The sequence below is a fragment of the Suncus etruscus genome, chromosome 2, assembly GCF_024139225.1.
Source record: "Suncus etruscus isolate mSunEtr1 chromosome 2, mSunEtr1.pri.cur, whole genome shotgun sequence".
In the NCBI taxonomy this organism is placed as follows: domain Eukaryota; kingdom Metazoa; phylum Chordata; class Mammalia; order Eulipotyphla; family Soricidae; genus Suncus; species Suncus etruscus.
Genome location: NC_064849.1, coordinates 12572564 through 12590434, shown reverse-complemented (window position 1 = coordinate 12590434; position 17871 = coordinate 12572564). Strand labels below are relative to the sequence as shown.

The 17871-nt window shown below is 44.2% G+C and overlaps 1 protein-coding gene across 1 annotated transcript in view; it reads left to right on the top strand.

Moving 5' to 3' along the window:
• The window catches only part of PARN (poly(A)-specific ribonuclease), a 114625-nt gene that overhangs the window by 39429 nt on the left and 57325 nt on the right, over positions 1 to 17871 (top strand). The window contains 5 exon segments of the mRNA XM_049768455.1: positions 413 to 523; positions 1315 to 1384; positions 14310 to 14365; positions 16533 to 16619; positions 17479 to 17553. Of these exon segments, the coding sequence (XP_049624412.1) occupies positions 413 to 523; positions 1315 to 1384; positions 14310 to 14365; positions 16533 to 16619; positions 17479 to 17553 (399 nt within the window).

The window sequence follows — 17871 nt, the reverse complement described above, 5'->3', positions numbered from 1 at the left end:
TGCAGTTGCACCTCCATTTTACCCAACTGGTGGTCCAGCATAATATGACTGCCTGAGGACATGGAACAGAGACATGATGGCTGTGGTCTTCAGGGTCCCCGACACACTTTCTCTGACTTCTCGTGGACCTCCTGTTACTCATCACAAGCTCCTTTTTGTGAACATAGAGAAACAGTAGTGGAGGACTGTCCTAGAGTGGTACTCCGCATGGCTAGGTTGGAGGCAGGGAGGCTGGCTCTCATGCACACAGGCCCCATGTCCAGGGACTCTTCAGCACAGCCTGCCAAGGGGTGAATAGGCTATTCTTTACCTACTGAGATCTCTACCTCACATGGCTAGTGGAACATTGTGGACTCATCTTTGTATTTTGTATTGTCTTTGGGAAAATGTGTTTTTCTGTTTTTGTCTTTAGAAAGTGCAGAAGGTTTTCCAAGCTACGACACAGCATCTGAGCAGCTTCATGAGGCGGGCTACGACGCTTATATCACAGGACTGTGCTTTATCACTATGGCCAACTACCTAGGTACTCTTGCTCTGTGGGATTGTCACACATGCAGTGCACCTTTCATTTCTCTAGAATCCATCATCTGTTTCGAAAAGGAGGTTCGAGGGTTGGAGAGGTGGAGTCCCAGAGGTGGGGTGGAAAAATACATACACCTTGGCTTCTCCCCATGCCTTTTTATTTTATCTTTTATTTTTTTAATTTTTGCTTTTGGGTCACACTTTATAGTTTTAAGGGCTTATTTATGGCTCTCAGCTCAGGGGTCACTTCTGGAGGGGCTCAAGGGACCATATGAGGTGCTGGGAATTAAGTCAGGTGGCCTTCATGCAAGGCAAACACCCCACTGTACTATCTCTCCAGCCTCTCCTTGTGTGGGTTTTTTTTTTTTTTTTTTAGTTTTTGGGTCACACCCAGCGGCCCTCGGGTTACTCCTGGCTCTGCATTCAGAAATCTACTGGCCGGCATGGGGGACCATGTAGAATGCTGGGCTGCTTGCAAGGCAAACACCCTACAGTTGTGCTATCTCTCTGGCCCCTCCTTGTGGTTTTTATAAAAGGCCACACCCAGCGATGCTCCGGGGTTAGTTCTGACTCTGCATTCAGGAACTACTCCTGACTGTGCTCTGGGGATCATAGGGATGCTGGGGATCAAACCTGGGTCCACTCTTGGAAGGCAAATACCCTCCCTCCTCACTGTACTAGCTCTTCAGTCCCATTTCTTGGTGAATCACACTGTCAATTTAATGGTAGTTCTGCTGGAGCTGTACAACGTTGTTTAACTGTGTATAATCTTCTGTCTCTCTTGTTTATTAGGTTCTTTCCTCAGTCCTCCAAAAATTCATGTGTCTGCAAAATCAAAGCTCATAGAACCTTTTTTTAACAAGTAAGTAATCCGGTATCGGTCCCCAGGTTCTCTAAGCGGTAGCACTCCAGCTTGGAATGCCATTTATTAGGGCATGGAGTCCATATGTAGTTCAGTATTTCTCATCTCTAGTTACTTTGATGTTTTTTGTACATAGAAACTAACCTTTGGGAGATAATTTATTAAATATTTTGGTTTAAAAAATAAAAAGAAATTAAACCGTGCCAAAGGTTCTCTCCAAGGCAAAGAACTGGTATATTAGTCACTTTAAATTATTTCCACAGGAGATTGTATCTGTGAGTGTACATAAATGTCCCTACAGGAGACTATTGATATGGGGGGGGGGGGTGTACCATTCTGTATACACCCATAGACCTAACTTACCCCAGCAAACTTTCCATGTGAGATAACTTACGCTTCTGTTCTCTTGGTATTATTTCTTAGAAGAGTTGGTCATTATGTAAACGGGGTTTCAGATAATCCAGGTCAAAGTTTCTGCTATGTTCCATCTAAATGGTTCCAGTGAAGTGAACATTTGCTCATGCTTTTGTACTAGGCGGAGTTGGCTCTTTTGTCAAAGGATTGTGCTTCACCGTGGCTGGCTACCTGGGTACTACCGCTCTGTGAGGTAGTTGCACATTCAGGGTGTTTTTCTTCCCCACCTTCCATTTCCATAGAATCCTCCACCCTCTTAGTTGCTATAAGAGATTGTCTGTGATTTAGGAAGAAGCCCAATAACAAAGCATTCTCAGAGAATATCCAGGTGATTCATCGAGAGTGTGGCAGAGTTGAGATTAACGTAGGTATGGACCTCAAGCTGACCATAGTTTGGCTCTGTGTCCGAACCCTAAAACTCCATCCTAACCAGGCTTTCTTAGCAGGGTTTTAGAGGATTCTGGGTAAGCCAGACAGAGAAAGGCAATTTTCATTTATCACTCTATCCCTGAGAGAAAGAAGTGTCTTCTGAGTGTTGGGTTGATTATATCATTTCCTTCTCTCTGCAGTACTTCACAATTTTATCAGAGCTCTGCAGGGTAAGATACTGTGCTTTGGAGGTCTGTATAATAGTAAAGTCACTGTTTGTATTTAGGTGCCTGTGCTGCAGAGACAGAAACTAATTCCAAACATCTGGATTCCTAGCTTCTGAGTTTGAACAGTTGGAGTTAGTGATTTTTTTTTTTTTTTTGAGTTATTGGTTTTTATCATACTGGGGCTTCTTGTTGTTTTGTTTGTTTGTTTTGGGTTGCACTGGCAGTGCTCAGAGGCTACTCTAGACTCTGCTTGAAAGTTACTCCTAGTAGTGCTGAGGGGTTCCTATGCTGTTTTAGGGATCCAACTGGATAGATTGAACTCCAAGTTGACTGTGTGAAAGGCATGTACCCTACCCACTGTATTATCCCTCTGTCCCCCGCCCCTTTGCATTTTTTCCTAGATTCTGAGTTTGGTGTCAAGTAAAATGAAGAAGTTTACTCACCTGTAAATATTTAAGGCAGTATTCCTGCTTCTATTAAAACCAATTTTTGGGGCAAGAGTGATAGCACCGTGGGAAGGGTATTTAACTTGCATGTGGCTGACCTGGGTTTGATCTTCAGCATCCTACTTGGTCCCCTGAGCACCGCCAGCATGTATCTCCCCCCCAAATAAAATCAGATTCTTATAAAAATCAGGTGATAGATACCAGCCTGACTTGATAGAGGCTGTATCTAGTTTTGGAGTAAATGTGGTTACCAATATGAAGAACAGTTGGAATAAGTGTTGATTAGAAAGACTAGTTAAGGTATTTTTATATTTTTATCTCAGTTAAAGATTGTTGATAATGAGTTTTATTCAAAAGAAATGGGCAGTAGAGACATAAATTCATTTCTAATTGGGACATGAGTCCATTTAGATTTTCCCCCCACTGAAATGCATACCAAAAATAGTTGAGGATTCAAGAATCCTCCTGTGATGTTGCACTGAAAATTCTTGCCTAATTTGATTTTTGCTCTATTTTCCCATTTGTTTAAAAGAAAAAGAGAATAGTTTTATCTGTGAAGAAAAATATTCCAGCAGGATTTGAAGCACAAAATAAGAACTATTTTTACTGTTCTCCACTGCAATAGTCAAGCACAGTCATTCATTCTCAACCTATTCAGAAAGAGGAGAGGGTGGTTTTTAATCAGGGGGTACCTGGTGCATGTGGAGCACTGGGTTGGGTCCCTGGCACGTGCATGGTTTCCCAAGCAGTGCTGAAAACATCCCCCAGCAGTAATCAAGGAGTAACCCCAGCAAGGTTGGCAGGGATTGAACCCGGGTCAGCCACATGCAAGGAAAATACCCTATTTGCTGTATTATTGCTCTAGTCCTGCTTTTGTCATTTTTAAAGATGACCCATATAGAAAATCATCTAATAACTGTCATCAGCATTGTCTCAAGTGATTGTGATTTTAGGAAAAGAAAAATATAAAGAAAAAAAATACAAGAAAAAATAAGAAAAAAAAAGAAGAAAGAAAAAAATAAATATGTTCTAAGGGTTTGTTTTAGCACCAGACTTTTCTCAATGTTAGCTTACCCAAACACGTATATTCCTAACATAAATTGGGATGGACATCAAACTACTCACATATGCAAATAATAGTTTGTTCTGCTCTTGCCAGGCTTGAAAAGTAAATCTTGAGGGAAGGCAAACTCCTACCTATTTCTGCATTATTCTAAATTAGCTTTTGGCTGCATGAGTTAGGCCACTGGGGGGAAGAGTTTATTGAGTCAGGTGTGGAGAAAATCCCGAGGCAGCTGGAGTTGGCACAGTGCATGGAGCAGGATGGCACCAGTTCTTTCTGAGCAGTATTGGTAAGGGTGCCCTTTGGTCTCTTTCCTTGCCCGGGTACCGCCCATCTTTGTCCTCCCTGTTCAAAGTGCCATCATCATGGCAGGCACTACGAGGATGGATGGCCAGGAAGCGATTTACCTTCTCTTATCACCTTGTTCACTTTAAATCAGTGCCTGGAAAAACAAGCCCCGTGAAGATCCTTGGGTCAAAGGCCTTTTGGCTGAAGAGAGCTAAAAGTACTGCCTGCTGTTATTTTTATTCCCACTCTGGTCTGTGTTTCCCAAAGAATCATCAGTTTCTGCCAGGCAGCAGCCCTGCTCTTGCAGATGATCTCAGAGGGGCTTGGGAGTGGCGACTTTTCTGTGACCTCGGTTTGTAGAAAGAGGAACTGTGTCTCTGCATGAGGGAGCTGGGAAGGAAGACTTGCCCGTCGTCTGCTCAGGGGTGATCCCCTGGTTTTTGACCCAGATATTCTGAGTCTGAAGTATCCAGGCCTTGCTGGAGGGCCCCTGCCATGTGGGCTATCCACAGGCTGAGCTGCTCCTTTGCTTTTCTCTGAGATGCAGCAAACCATACTTTTTTGGAGATTGTAGGGATGCAGAATGTGACAAGAATTTGATAGGACCTGGTAGGTGTCTAGTTTTAGTTCCCTCCCTCCCTCCCTCCCTCCCTCCCTCCCTCCCTCTCTCCCTCCCTCCCTCCCTCCCTCCCTTCCTTCCTTCCTTCCTTCCTTCCTTCCTTCCTTCCTTCCTTCCTTCCTTCCTTCCTTCCTTCCTTCCTTCCTTCCCTCCCTCCTTCCTTCCTCCTTCCTTCCCTCTTCCCTCCCTCCCTCCCTCTGTCGTCTGATTTAGATACGCTTTTCTAGAAACAATAGAATGAACATACTGGGAGACTTAAAAAATGTTAGTGTAGTAGTGGATTATGTTCTGTTCCAGGCTTTCAGGAGAAGGCAGTCACACCCCAGGTCTTTGCCTCCCGACCCCAGGGCCTCTACCTTTACCTAGACTGTTCTGTTCCTTTCATTTGCGAGAACTTGTCTAGCCGAGGTTACTGTCCTCACCTCATCTTGGTTGCTCAGATCCTTTCTCTTTTTATTTATTAGTTGGTTGGTTGGTTTTGGGTCACACCCGGCAATCCTCAGTGGTTACTTGCTCCTGACTCTGCACTCAGGAATTAATACTTCTGGCAGTCTCAGGGAAACATATGGAATTCTGGGGATCCACCCTGGGTTGTCTGTGCAAGGTAAACTCCCTGTCTACTGTACTTTGTCAACTAGGTGGCTACCCCAGGCTCTGGGGCCCCATGTGGCCCACTGTGGACGTGGGAACAGGAAACCCAGCATTCTTGCTCTCCCGTAACTTGCTTTGGCCCTGGCTAAGGGCAAGCTGGCAGGAGTTACCGCCAAGGCTGTTTAGTATATAATTTATATGACACGAGGGCCAGTATATATGCAAAGAAATCGGGTCTAACTGCCAGCTCCCTTACTCACATCAAACCCTTTGCTGTTCAGACTCTCCTGCTCTATGATTCCTGCCAGATATTGTCTTCATTTTAAAGCCTAGGCCTTCCATCTAGAGTGCCAGGGGTGGAGTCAGGCACCAAGTCTCGACCTTAGCTACACATGGTTACCCCCATCCCCTGTCTATTCAAGAGAATCCACAGCCTGACACATGTCTTTAAGAAGTAGTGCTCATGTTTTTTTCTCTCAGCATGTGCTGAGCATCAACTCTCTTGTAGTGACTCAACTGGGATGTGAAGGGTCAGTTTACCCTGACCTCCCTCCCTCCCACTCTTCCTCCTTCCCTCTCTCCATACCTAGTGGTGTTTAGGGTTTACTACTGGCTCTGCTTAGGGATTAAACTCAGTTCAGCTATATGCAAAGCAGCACCCTGCTCTGACATTTCATTGTCTTACCCAGAGCTGTGCAGACTTTGTCTTTGTATGGCGCTTAGTTTGAACATTTTTACTGAATGTAATTGGATGTGGTTCATTCGTTGAGACTATTCCAAGGAGCTGTGCCCCTCCCATTGCCTTCTCTATCTCATCCTCACCTCTCCTCCATTCCCCTACCCCCCTTTTCTCCTGTCAATTTTTTTCTTCTTCCCCTCTCTCCCTCCTCTCTTTTCTTCTCTTTGCTCTCCCTCTCCTGCTCTTCTCTCCCTAAAGTTTTTGTTTTTGGATCACACCCAATGACACTCAGAGGTTACTTCTGGCTCTGTACTCAAAAATCACTCATGACAAGCTCGGGGAACCTTATGGGATGCTGGGGATTGAACCCGGGTCAGTCCTGGGTCGACCATATGCAAGGCAAACACCTACCTGCTGTGTTTTCTCTTCAGCTCTTCTCCCCCAATTTTTTCTATTTTCTATCCACTCTCATTTCTCTTTCTTCTACCTCTCCTCTCTTTCCTCCTCCCCCCCTTCTTTCTCTCCCAGCTTTTAGTGCATTGTCTCTGTTTAAGAAAGGGCAGGACAAATGGCTTGAGGACATATGATGGAGAGCACCCTATTTGTCAGAACACCCAACGACCGCCTGCAGATCATGCGCCCCTCTCTGGTGTGAGGATGACGGATGCTGTGGCCGCTCAGAGCTGGCCCGTGGGTGCCCTGTGCTCACACACGGGCGCTTTGGTGAGCACAATAAATGAGCTTATTCCATGAGAGGTGTCTGCATGCTTCCCACCAGGGATGATAGAATTGGTTTTTCATAGCTCATCAGTATGTATCACGATGAGCTCTGGCATACCAGCTTCTTATGAAGTGCTTTTACTGCTGTGCCCTGAAGGAAATGCCAAGACCATTTGCAAGTACAGTCGGTTCTGGCAGTCAGGGGAGATTTCAATTTCCCTTCAGAAGGCTTGGGGACTTGGGGGGAGCTACAAATTAATTCACTCCTCAAATTGGGTCGAGATTAGATTTTACTCAACGTTTCTCTGTCCCTGTTTTCAGCAGTGTGGGGGCGCCTTTTTACTCAGAAATTGCCTTTTTTTTTTTTTCCCCTTAAAGCAAGCAATGTGTAGACTCAAAAATTGCTGAACTGAGGCAGATTTTTTACCCATTGAAGGAAATACTGAATGAGGAGTTTGGTGGACAGGACGGCTTTCCTTTTGTTAGACTAAGAGTCTGGAATCACCATGGATCTTGATTCAGACAGGCACTCCTCTGTCCTCCTTCTAGACTATGCGGGCCTGAGTGAGTCTAACTCGGATATCCCATAAAGCCAGTATCTGTGCATGTCGAGGCCCCTCCTCAGGCAAGGAGTAGGCTGCCTGTTGTCAATGTTGCCCAAAAAGTTCATTCTGCCCCAAGGTGCCCCAGTAGAATGGTCTTTGTGCTGGGCTCTGCCCCAGCAAATAAAGCTGTAATTTAATCAGCCTTTACAATATTAGCAAAAAAAAAAAGTTTTGGAGACACGTCTAACTCTTGCTTTATTCAATGTACCCTAGGATCTTGGAGAGTGATTTTATTTTATTTTATTTTGGGGTTTAGGCCACATCCAGCAGTGCTCAGAACTTACTCCTGGCTCTGTACTCAGGAATAATTTCTGGTGGCCTTGAGGGACAATAAGGATGCTGCAGATCAAACCTGGATTGGCCACATGCAAGGAAAGTAAATGCCTTCCTCACTATAGTGTCTCTCCATGCCCTTGGGGAATGATTTAGGACAAAATTCCTGACTTGTCCCCAGATGCTTCTGCTCAAGCTCCAGACTGGCAATACCATGGGTTAAAATATCAAATAGGGAGCTGATACAATAGTACAGCAGGTGAATAGTACAGCATTTGTCTTTTGTGTGGCCAACCTGAGTTTGATCCCTGGCACCTGATATAATCCTTGAGCCTCACCTCAGTGCAGAGCCAGAAGTAAGCCCTGAACATGTCCCTCAAAATGAAACAAATAGCCAAATGGGAAAGGGGTATTCCTCAGAGAGAAGGTAGAAGCTATCAGTTCTGTGTTGGAGTCGGAACCTTTAGGTCTGAGTCCTCTCTTGCTGCAGTAGCTTAAGGACTTAAGCCTTAAGCTTACTTCTTAAGATTACTTCTGGTATGGCTTGGGGTAAGGGGAGGATGGATGGACGAGACCATATAGGGTTTCAGGTGTTTGATCACATGCAAAGCAAGCACCTTACCTACTGTACTATCTCTCTCCAGCTTCTGGTAATGGAGTGTTTTCATTTGTATTTTAGTTTGGGGGGTCTACTTTAAAAACGTGACTGCTGGGGCCGAAGAGATAGCATGGAGGTAGGGCATTTGCCTTGCATGCAGAAGGACGGTTCGAATCCTGGCATCCCATATGATCCCCCGAGCCTGCCAGGAGTGATTTCTGAGCGTCAAGCCAGGAGTAATCCCTGAGCACTGCTGAGTGTGATCCCCCCAAAAAAACTTGACGACTCATTTTGATGCCCAGAGGTTTGAACCTCTGGAGCAGAGCATCTCTGAGTGAGGCCTCCTGAGTGTGATTTTTTGCCTTTCATTGCTGCTTTTTGTTTTCTCGCACCAGTAGCATAAATTGGGTTAATACTGTTGTATTGTAATAAATTTGTACTATATTTACTGGACAACTAGGAAATTGTTCAGATAGACCAGAGTTGAAGGCGAACTAGCGTGTCACCAGAGAGACACTGTGGAGTTTAGTAAACTTGTGGGAGCAGCTTTGTGTGCTCTGTGGTTGCCAGAGATTTATCGGAAACTTAAAGCGGGTTAGGTGGAAGAGCCTGCGTTTCTCTGTTCGGTGAAGGCTGGCTTCAGGGCCACCTTACTGGCTGTGGAGTGTCGCTTCTCATGCTGGAGGGGATTGTTTATGGCTGGTCACAGCACCAGCTTGGACTTGTTCCAGCTGAGTTGCCAAGAGAGGGGAAAAGGACCCTTTTTACCTCTTGACTGGAAACGCTAGCTGTCAGCACTGATTTCCCCCCAGCCCAGCTCTCTCAGAGAACTCACTCTTGCTAGATCGGCTCCCTGGTTTCAGGAGGTCGGAGAACTTTTGAGCACTACTTTCTGGATTTTGAAATAGACTGTGGTATTTGAATAAGTCTTGTTGTTTATTTTTTGTTTTTATTTGTTTTGTTTTGGGGGCTGTACCTGGCGGCACTCAGGGTTTATGCCTGGCTATGCCAGAAATCGCTCTTGGCAGGTTCAGGGGACCGTATGGGATGCCGGGATTGAACCCAGGTCTGTCCTGGGTCGGCCATGTGCAAGGCAAATGCCCTACTGCTCTGCTTCTCTCCAGCCCTAAATAGTTTTCCTTTTTTGCGGGATCAGGTATACCTGGTATTGCTCATGGGTAACTCCTGGCTCTGCATACAGGGATCACTCCTGGAGGGATTCAGGGGACGCTGTGAGATGCTGGGGATCCAATCTGGGTCTGCTGTGTGCAGGGAAAATGCCCTCCCCACTATACTATCGCTCTGGCTCTGGCCCTGCCCTGTGTCTTGCGTGATGTGACCATATTCCAGGCAGCCAGAGTCTTCATGGAACTAGACATGATGTTTTGCTCAATTATCAATTGGTTCAAGCATCCTTAGGGATATTCACCACTGAAAGACATCTGGGAGAAACAGTTCTGCCATACAGCACTTGGGGACAGGTTGTCCTTCCTGTGTTCCCACCATTTCTGCTTGCCTGATGTTGCCCTCAGTGTCAAATCAGAGCACCCAGATGAGAAGGATTTGATCCGATAGCCACAGGGTATCCTAATGCCTCCAGTTGTACCAAATATCCAGACAGCCCAGTGATTTCCTTTGACTGCAGACAGGCGGCAATGTGAGCCGCATGAGAGGGCTGGACAGTTGTGGGAGTTGACTTTGGTGGCCTTGAAAATTGCTGTTCCAGATTTAGAGCATCTCCCCACCATCTGCCTCTCTCCAAAGGCGCAACTGGTCAAAGCACACAGCTGGTTTTGAGGTGCTTCCAGGGTTTGGGGCGCTGCCATTCTCTCGAATACACAGTCCTTTAGCTCTAGATCTCAGGGGAAGAGCACGAGCCTTTTAATATTCAGTCACAACAGGTTTTACTTAGGTGATTGAGTAAGTAAACAAGACAGGCGAGGCGAGCTGAAAAATGTTTTAAGTGTCTTAGCCAACACTATGTTTTATTTTAAGCAAAAGAGATATTTTAAAAATCCAGCTCAAGTATTAGAGAATAAATCACTTGTATATTGCTTGGCAAAGGAACCTTTAAACATTTTTATTATAAAAACATTTACCTAGTGATATAATTTGTAGAGATTTCTACCTTTTTAAGTGTGCTTTTTTGTCTGCTCGGTGACCTGGTTTTTTGAAATAGAACATTTTAAAAGGAAATAATGCAATCACAGGCCCACCTTTGTGACTTCACTTATTTTTGTCTCCCACAGTAGGCCATAGCACTCAGGGTACCCAAGGTAGCTGTTCTCTGAGGAACTTTATCTCCCCAAGGCTTGAGTTCTTTCCTCTAAACCTCTCCCTTGTTTTTTTTGTTTTGTTTTGTTTTGGTTTGGTTTTGGTTTTTTTTTTTTTTTTTTTTGGTTTTTGGGCCACACCCGGTAACGCTCAGGGGTTACTCCTGGCTATGTGCTCAGAAGTTGCTCCTGGCTTGGGGGACCATATGGGACACCGGGGGATCGAACCGCGGTCCGTCCAAGGCTAGCGCAGGCAAGTCAGGCACCTTACCTTTAGCGCCACCGCCCGGCCCCTGGTTTTGGTTTTTGGGCCACACCTGGTGACGCTCAGAGGTTACTCCTGGCTATGAGCTCAGAAATCATTCCTGGCTTGGGGACCATATGGAACGAATGCTGGGGGATTGAACTTGAACTGCAGTTCATGGGTTAGCGCTAGGTTAGCGCTTGCAAGGCCAGATGCCCTACCACTTGCACCACTGCTCTGGCCCTATAAGCTTCTCCCTTCTTTATTTTTCTGTTAAAGCTTTTATTTACTTGTTTTTTTAATTAAATTTGTTTATTTTTGTTTGGGGGCCACGCCCAGTGGTAATTAGGGGCTCAGAAATTATTTATGACAGGTTCGGGAGACCATATGGGATGCCAGGGATCAAACCCAAGTTTGACCAGCAGCATGCTGTGCTATTGCTCTGGCCCCATAGCTTTTATTTTTTTTTTTTAATATATAGTAAAACTTTAAAAACAAAGCTCAGTTTTCCAAAAAAAAAAATAGGCTGCCTTTATCTCCAGAGTGGTGGAACATTTTTTCTCCTTGGTCTTTTTATTTCTATGGTTTTTGGCTCTGGAAGAGCTCAGGGCTTACTCCTGGCTCTGCACTCAGGGCTCACTTCTGGTGTGGCGTGGTAGACTATATATGGACTAGGAGTTGGCCACCTGTAAGGCAAGTGCTCAACCCACTAGAGTATGGATCCAGCCCCCCATTTTCTTGATTTCAGAGATATTTTACAAAATTGTAGTCATGACATGTAATATTATGTGTGTTTTTACAACAAATTTATTCTGCAATTTATTTATATTTTGAAGTTTTCATTCATATATATATATATATATATATTTTGGTTTTTGGGTCACACCCGGAAGCGCTCAGGGGTTACTCCTGGCTCTACGCTCAGAAATCGCTCCTGGCAGGCTCAGGGAACCATATGGGATGCTGGGATTCGAACCACTGTATCTTCAACATCTAAGGCAAACACCCTACCGCTTCATTATCTCTCCGGCTCCTTTCATAGATACTTTTGATTCAAGTCTTTTTTTTTTTTTTTTTTTTCGATTTTTTTTTGGGGGGGGTTTTGGGCCACACCCGGCGGTGCTCAGGGGTTACTCCTGGCTGCCTGCTCAGAAATAGCTCCTGGCAGGCACGGGGGACCATATGGGACACCGGGATTCGAACCAACCACCTTTGGTTCTGGATTGGCTGCTTGCAAGGCAAACGCCGTTGTGCTATCTCTCCGGGCCCTCTTTTTTCGATTTAAGTCTTTTAAAATGACAAATGGTAATTTACTATCTCCACATATTATGGAATATTGAGGTTGATTTTGATACCAAGATTTTTTTTGTTTTTTGGGTCACACCTATTGGTGCTTAGGGGTTAATCCTGGCAGGCTGAGGGGAACATATGGGATGCCGGGATTTGAACCTCCATCTGTCCTCTGTTGGTTGCATGCAAGGCAAACGCCTTGCTATTGCTCCAGCCCCAAACCGACAGTAGGTAGTCTCCTATTGAAATTAGGGTTAAAAATTATTTCAGTGGTACTTGATATGTTCTATTAAAGCTTTTTTTTTTAAACTTAAATTATAGAATTTGGTGAAGAATTGAAAATTATACGAAGCATATGAATATTGAGCCTTCTAACACAAGAATAACTTTCCAGGTTCTGGTCAACAAGAGTAGTAATAACTTCTATCACTATCTACTGTGTGTTTGGTTTTCATTGTCTCCTGCCAGTATAGATAGTGATGATTATGTCTGGTAGAATTAGGGCCTGAGTGGTGGAGCAAGCGGTAGGATATCTGCCTTGCCCATGCTAACCTAGAATGGACTGTGGTTCGATCCCCCGGCATCCCATATGGTCCCCCAAGACAGGCGATTTCTGAGCGCATAGCCAGGAGTAACCCCCTGAGCGTCACTGGGTGTAGCCCAAAAGCCGTTAAAAAAAAAAAAGTCTGGGGCTGGAGAGATAGCACAGAGGTAGGGTGTTTGCCTTGCATGCAGAAGGAGTGTGGTTTGAATTCCAGCATCCCATCTCGTCCCCCGAGCCTGCCAGGAATGATTTCTGAGCGTAGAGCCAGGAGTAGCCCCTGAGCACTGCCAGGTGTGACTCAAAAACAAAACAAAAACAAACAAACAAATAAAAAATGTCTGGTAGAATGGCTACCAGATCAGAATAACACACTTGAACTTTTTCTAAGTTAGTGAACTAAAAATAAGTTTTGTTTCTTCTCCATAGGATTTGGTTATTAAATTTTAGGCCAGGCAACAAGTTCTCAAACCACAGAATCCATGACTTTCATTTTCTAACATCAATAGAACAGTGTTATTTTTTCCTGGTGGTTCCATTTGTAAACTAAATCATGTCTTGCTTGGCTTGCGAATGCCTGGTAATAATGGATCTTGATTGCAGGTCAGCGAAGCCAAACTAATTGCTTGTTGGATACTTGGATTGCCTTTATAATTTGCTGAATAACATAGACTTCACCAGGAACACACAGTATATCATTATTTAAAGAAGAAAAACTTCTTTGAAAATTATTTCACAAACCAGGAAAAGTCTGATCTTTTTGTCCATCATCTGGAAGAGAAATTGGCATTGCAGTGTGCACTTTGGCTCAATTTCTGTTGTGGAAGGGGGTGCATTTAATGTGTTGGTTGATACCAGGGTGTTGAATTTTGTTACATAGACTTGCTTCTGTTGTGCTGATCCTATTTTAAATGGCTGTTATAAATTGCATGTGTCAGGCATGTGCTTTTGTTTGTTTGTTTGTTTGTTTGTTTGTTTTTTATCACACCCTGTGATGTTCAGGTGTTACTCCTGGCTATGCACTCAGAAATAGCTCCTGGCTTGGGGACCATACGGGATGTCAGGGGATTGAACCATGGTCTGCCCTAGGCTAGTGCTTGCAAGGCAGACAGACGCCTTAACGGCATGTGCCACCGCTCCGGCCCCAGGCATGTGCTTTTGAGACTGTCGCTTTCTTCACAATTTGGAACACTATTCATTTGGAACACTTAGTCATTGATTTCAGACTGTGCAGTTCACCCACTAAGATAAATATTTCTTCATTGACTGTATTTCAGTAAAAAAGAAAAGAAAAGAAACTGTCCTCAGCTCAGAAACCTTGAGTCGCCTTTACAATTTATGGCACATTTGCTCCTGAGTCAGTAAGATAGCTTGATCACTAATATTTATTTTCTGCGTCTCTGGACCAACAATGCAGCTGGGCAAAGAGATGTCTTTGGACTCCGTTTACTAACTGCATTTATTTAGCAGCTACTGAGTGTTGGGAACTGTGATAGACATTTATTTTCCTATTTATGATACCTATTTAGCTCTCGAGAAAAATCTTCACAGTAAATTATACAACCTTTTAAAATGACTTTTAGAAATAGTATAATCAAGAAGCTTCTAAGAAATTTAATAGATGTTTTCGTGATTGTGTTTTTAAAAAGGAAATGGATCTATTACTTTTTATTTCTTTTTTGTAGGTTATTTCTTATGAGAGTCATGGATATCCCCTACCTAAACTTGGAAGGACCAGACTGTAAGTGATTTTAATTTTCTCATTGCATCTTAGCATTGAAGTGAGTGGTCTGGAAGAGCTAATGGGAAAAATGTTGAAGGAGTTTTATTTTGTTAAAATGGGCAGTGACTCTATGGTTGATATGCTTCCTGTGCTTAAGTTAATGATGCCTTTGGGCCTCTATGAATGCAACTTTTTACTTTTACTTTTTACTTTACTTTTACTCTTTATATCTTCCAGTTGATGCAAAATTGAATTGGATTTATTATTATTATCATCATCATCATTATTTTGGCTTTTGGGCCACACACAGCTCAGGGATTACTCCTGGCTCTCCAGTCAGAAATTGCTCCTGGCAGGCTCGAGGGACCATATGGGATGCCAGGAATTGAACCCTGGAGGACATAAGACAAATACCCTACCACTATGCCCTTGATGGCAAATCTATGGTATGCGTGCCACCGGTGGCACGTGTGGGAAGGGGTCCGAAGTTAAGATATTCAGGGAGGCAAGTGTGCCGGTGTCTGCTTTGCAGCTTACCTGGCACAGGGCCGGACTGGCAGTTTGGGCACTCGGGCTCAAAAAGGTTAGCCATCACTGCACTATACTGTCTCTCTGGCTTCACGAATTTTTTAAAAAGTACATCTTATTTCTTTTTTGTTCTGAACTCATAACTCATGTCAGATATTTAAATTGATAATATCTTACAAAGATACGTAATATTTTATTTTTAATACATATTATTATTTAGGGAGGTATACCCAGTGGCACTCAGAAATCACTTTCTGGCTCTGCACTTAGAAATCACTCCTGGCAGGCTCAGGGGACCATATCGGATGCTGGGGATTGAACCTGGCTTGCTGCCATGTCGGTGGCATGCAAGGCTAATGCTCTATCACTGTGGTAACACTCCGGCCCCTGTAATAGATTTGTAAGCTATGCACACAATGTCATATCTCAATAAGTTCTACCTTCCAGTAGTAGAGTTTTGTTTTGTTTTGTTGTGTTTTTGTTTTCATTTTGGGGCCAAATCTGGTGTCGGGTCATTCCTGGTGATGCTTGGGGAACCCTATTTGATGCTGGGTATTGAACCCGAGTTGGCCACGTACAAAGCCTACCTTGTACAAAGCCTACATAGTAGGCTCATGCCATCTTTCCAGCCCCGTGGTATTCGTAGGTTTTTTGGTTTTATTTTTCTCCTCACTGAAAACACCTCCAAAAGCTATTAGTGTCTTCAGGAGAAGGTTGTTTCTGCTCTGGTTCCACTTCTTTTCCAATCACACTCCTCTTCCTCATTGCCTCTTTTCTTGCCTTGGTTTGCCTTGCCTTCCTGTGAGGTTATTGGGAGGTAGCGATGGGTAAGAACAGTTATTGCAAGGGGAGTCTGAGGACATAATTCAGTGCACGCCATTCCAGATCCCCATGTGAACCTGTCGTTCTCTCAAGGAGGCTGCCAGCTAAATATAGTCAGTAGGTTTCTAGCCAGGTGCGGGCAGAGTGGTTGGTTCTCCTGTTTGGGGGTGCACAGTTGAAGTGTCAGCTTCGCAGTGGAACACAGGCTGAGACTCAGGCTTGCCGCTATTGAAGCACAAGCAGTCCATTTAATTTGGACTGTGTGTTATTTGTTAAAAACAAACCAAACAAACATGTAGGTTGCTAGATTGAAAGGAGAAAGTGAAACCTCTGGAACAGACTGGGTTTTTCCCCCCTTGAAATAATTGCACAGGGAACCGGAGAGATAGCATGGAGGTAAGGCGTTTACCTTTCATGCAGAAGGTCATCGGTTCGAATCCTGGTGTCCCATATGGTCCCCCGTGCCTGCCAGGAGCGATTTCTGAGCACGGAGCCAGGAAAAACCCCTGAGCACTGCTGGGTGTGACCCAAAAACCACACACACACACAAAAAAAAAAAGAAAGAAAGAATTGCACAGGAACCACTGTAGAGAAAATATTGCTGTGTGGAATTGCTGAGGCTCCACTTCTGTGGCTTCTCTAAAGAATCAGAACCACAGGCTGAGGCTAAGGGAGCAGAGTCTGCTCAATCCTAAGAAGACTTGCGGAAACTGCTTGGTAAATGAGACACATTCACGGCCATTCCCCAAGTCAGCTTGTGTTGTACTTTGTCCAAGGACATTTGGTGCATTGTTCCCTTCCTCTGCCGACCTCTCACCAAACATTTGTCTTGTAGTGCAGCCTAAACGTGATCATGTTCTCCACGTGACCTTCCCCAAAGAGTGGAAAACCAGTGATTTGTACCAGCTCTTTAGTGCCTTCGGTGAGTTTGTCATAAGACAGATTTGCATGCAGGCGTTTGCTGCTCTGTTGATCTGGGTGGAGTCAGAGATCATAGAGATGGCTCCAGTTTGAGCATAAAATAACATGAAGATGCTAGGTTAAATCTCATGGGGTATTTGGGAGTTTAGTATACTGGCATCTTTGTGCTACTGTAACTGGAGAAACTTTTAATAGCATCCCACCATATACTCCTAGTAATTTATGGAAAAACAAGCTGTAATTACTATGCCAGCTTTTATTGCTTGCTGACCAAGGAAAGTAAATTTGGACTAAAGGATGGTTAAAATAGCTATATTTTAATATTGATTTTTATTTGAGTTTTGGGGCCATATCTACTCTTCTCAGGGCTTACTGTGTGTGTGTGTGTGTGTGTGTGTGTGTGTGTGTGTGTGTGTGTATCTAGCTTTTCTCAGGGCTTACTGTGGAGTGTGTGTGTTCCCTAATCTCCCGTGTGTGTGTGTGTGTGTGTGTGTGTGTGTGTGTGTGTGTGTGTGGCTTACTGTGGAGTGTGTGTGTGTGGCTTACTGTGGAGTGTGTGTGTGTGTGTGTGTGGCTTACTGTGGAGTGTGTGTGTGTGTTCCCTAATCTCCCTAGTGCAGAGAACATTTTAAATAACTTTATTCCATCTACCCCCTCACTTACTTCGCAGTTTATCTCTTCTCTTGAAGTTTCAAACTTATGGACTATGGGCACATTTAAGTTGTAACTGTAGTGCTGAAATTGTGGTGAGATTTTCAGTGTCTCACCTCTCCTTAATGCATTAAAATCACTTAGACAAATTAACTCTGATAGCTGCTGAAATGGTCTTTGTTCGCTTGACTGTTAATTTACTATTGCAGGTAACATTCAGATCTCCTGGATTGATGACACGTCAGCATTTGTTTCTCTCAGCCAGCCTGACCAAGTTCAGATTGGTGAGTGTTTGGACATAGTTTTGTGTCAACCTAAAGTGGGAGCTGCTTTTCCTTTACCATCTTAACACCCAAGCCCAGCAGCTGATGCTGTCAGCACTTACTGCCTGGTTGGGTTTGGGTCTGTTTCTTCAATAACTGGTTTTCATGTGTAGATGAGAATATCAGACAATATTGCTTCATGAGATAGACCCCCCCCAGACCCCCCCCCCATTTTAACTGCCGTTCTGGTCCTTGTTCATTGCTCTTTTCCCCACGTGAGATGCAGATGTCCTTGGAGAATTATAAGTAAATGGCATGTTGAAGGGACAGGAAAGGTTG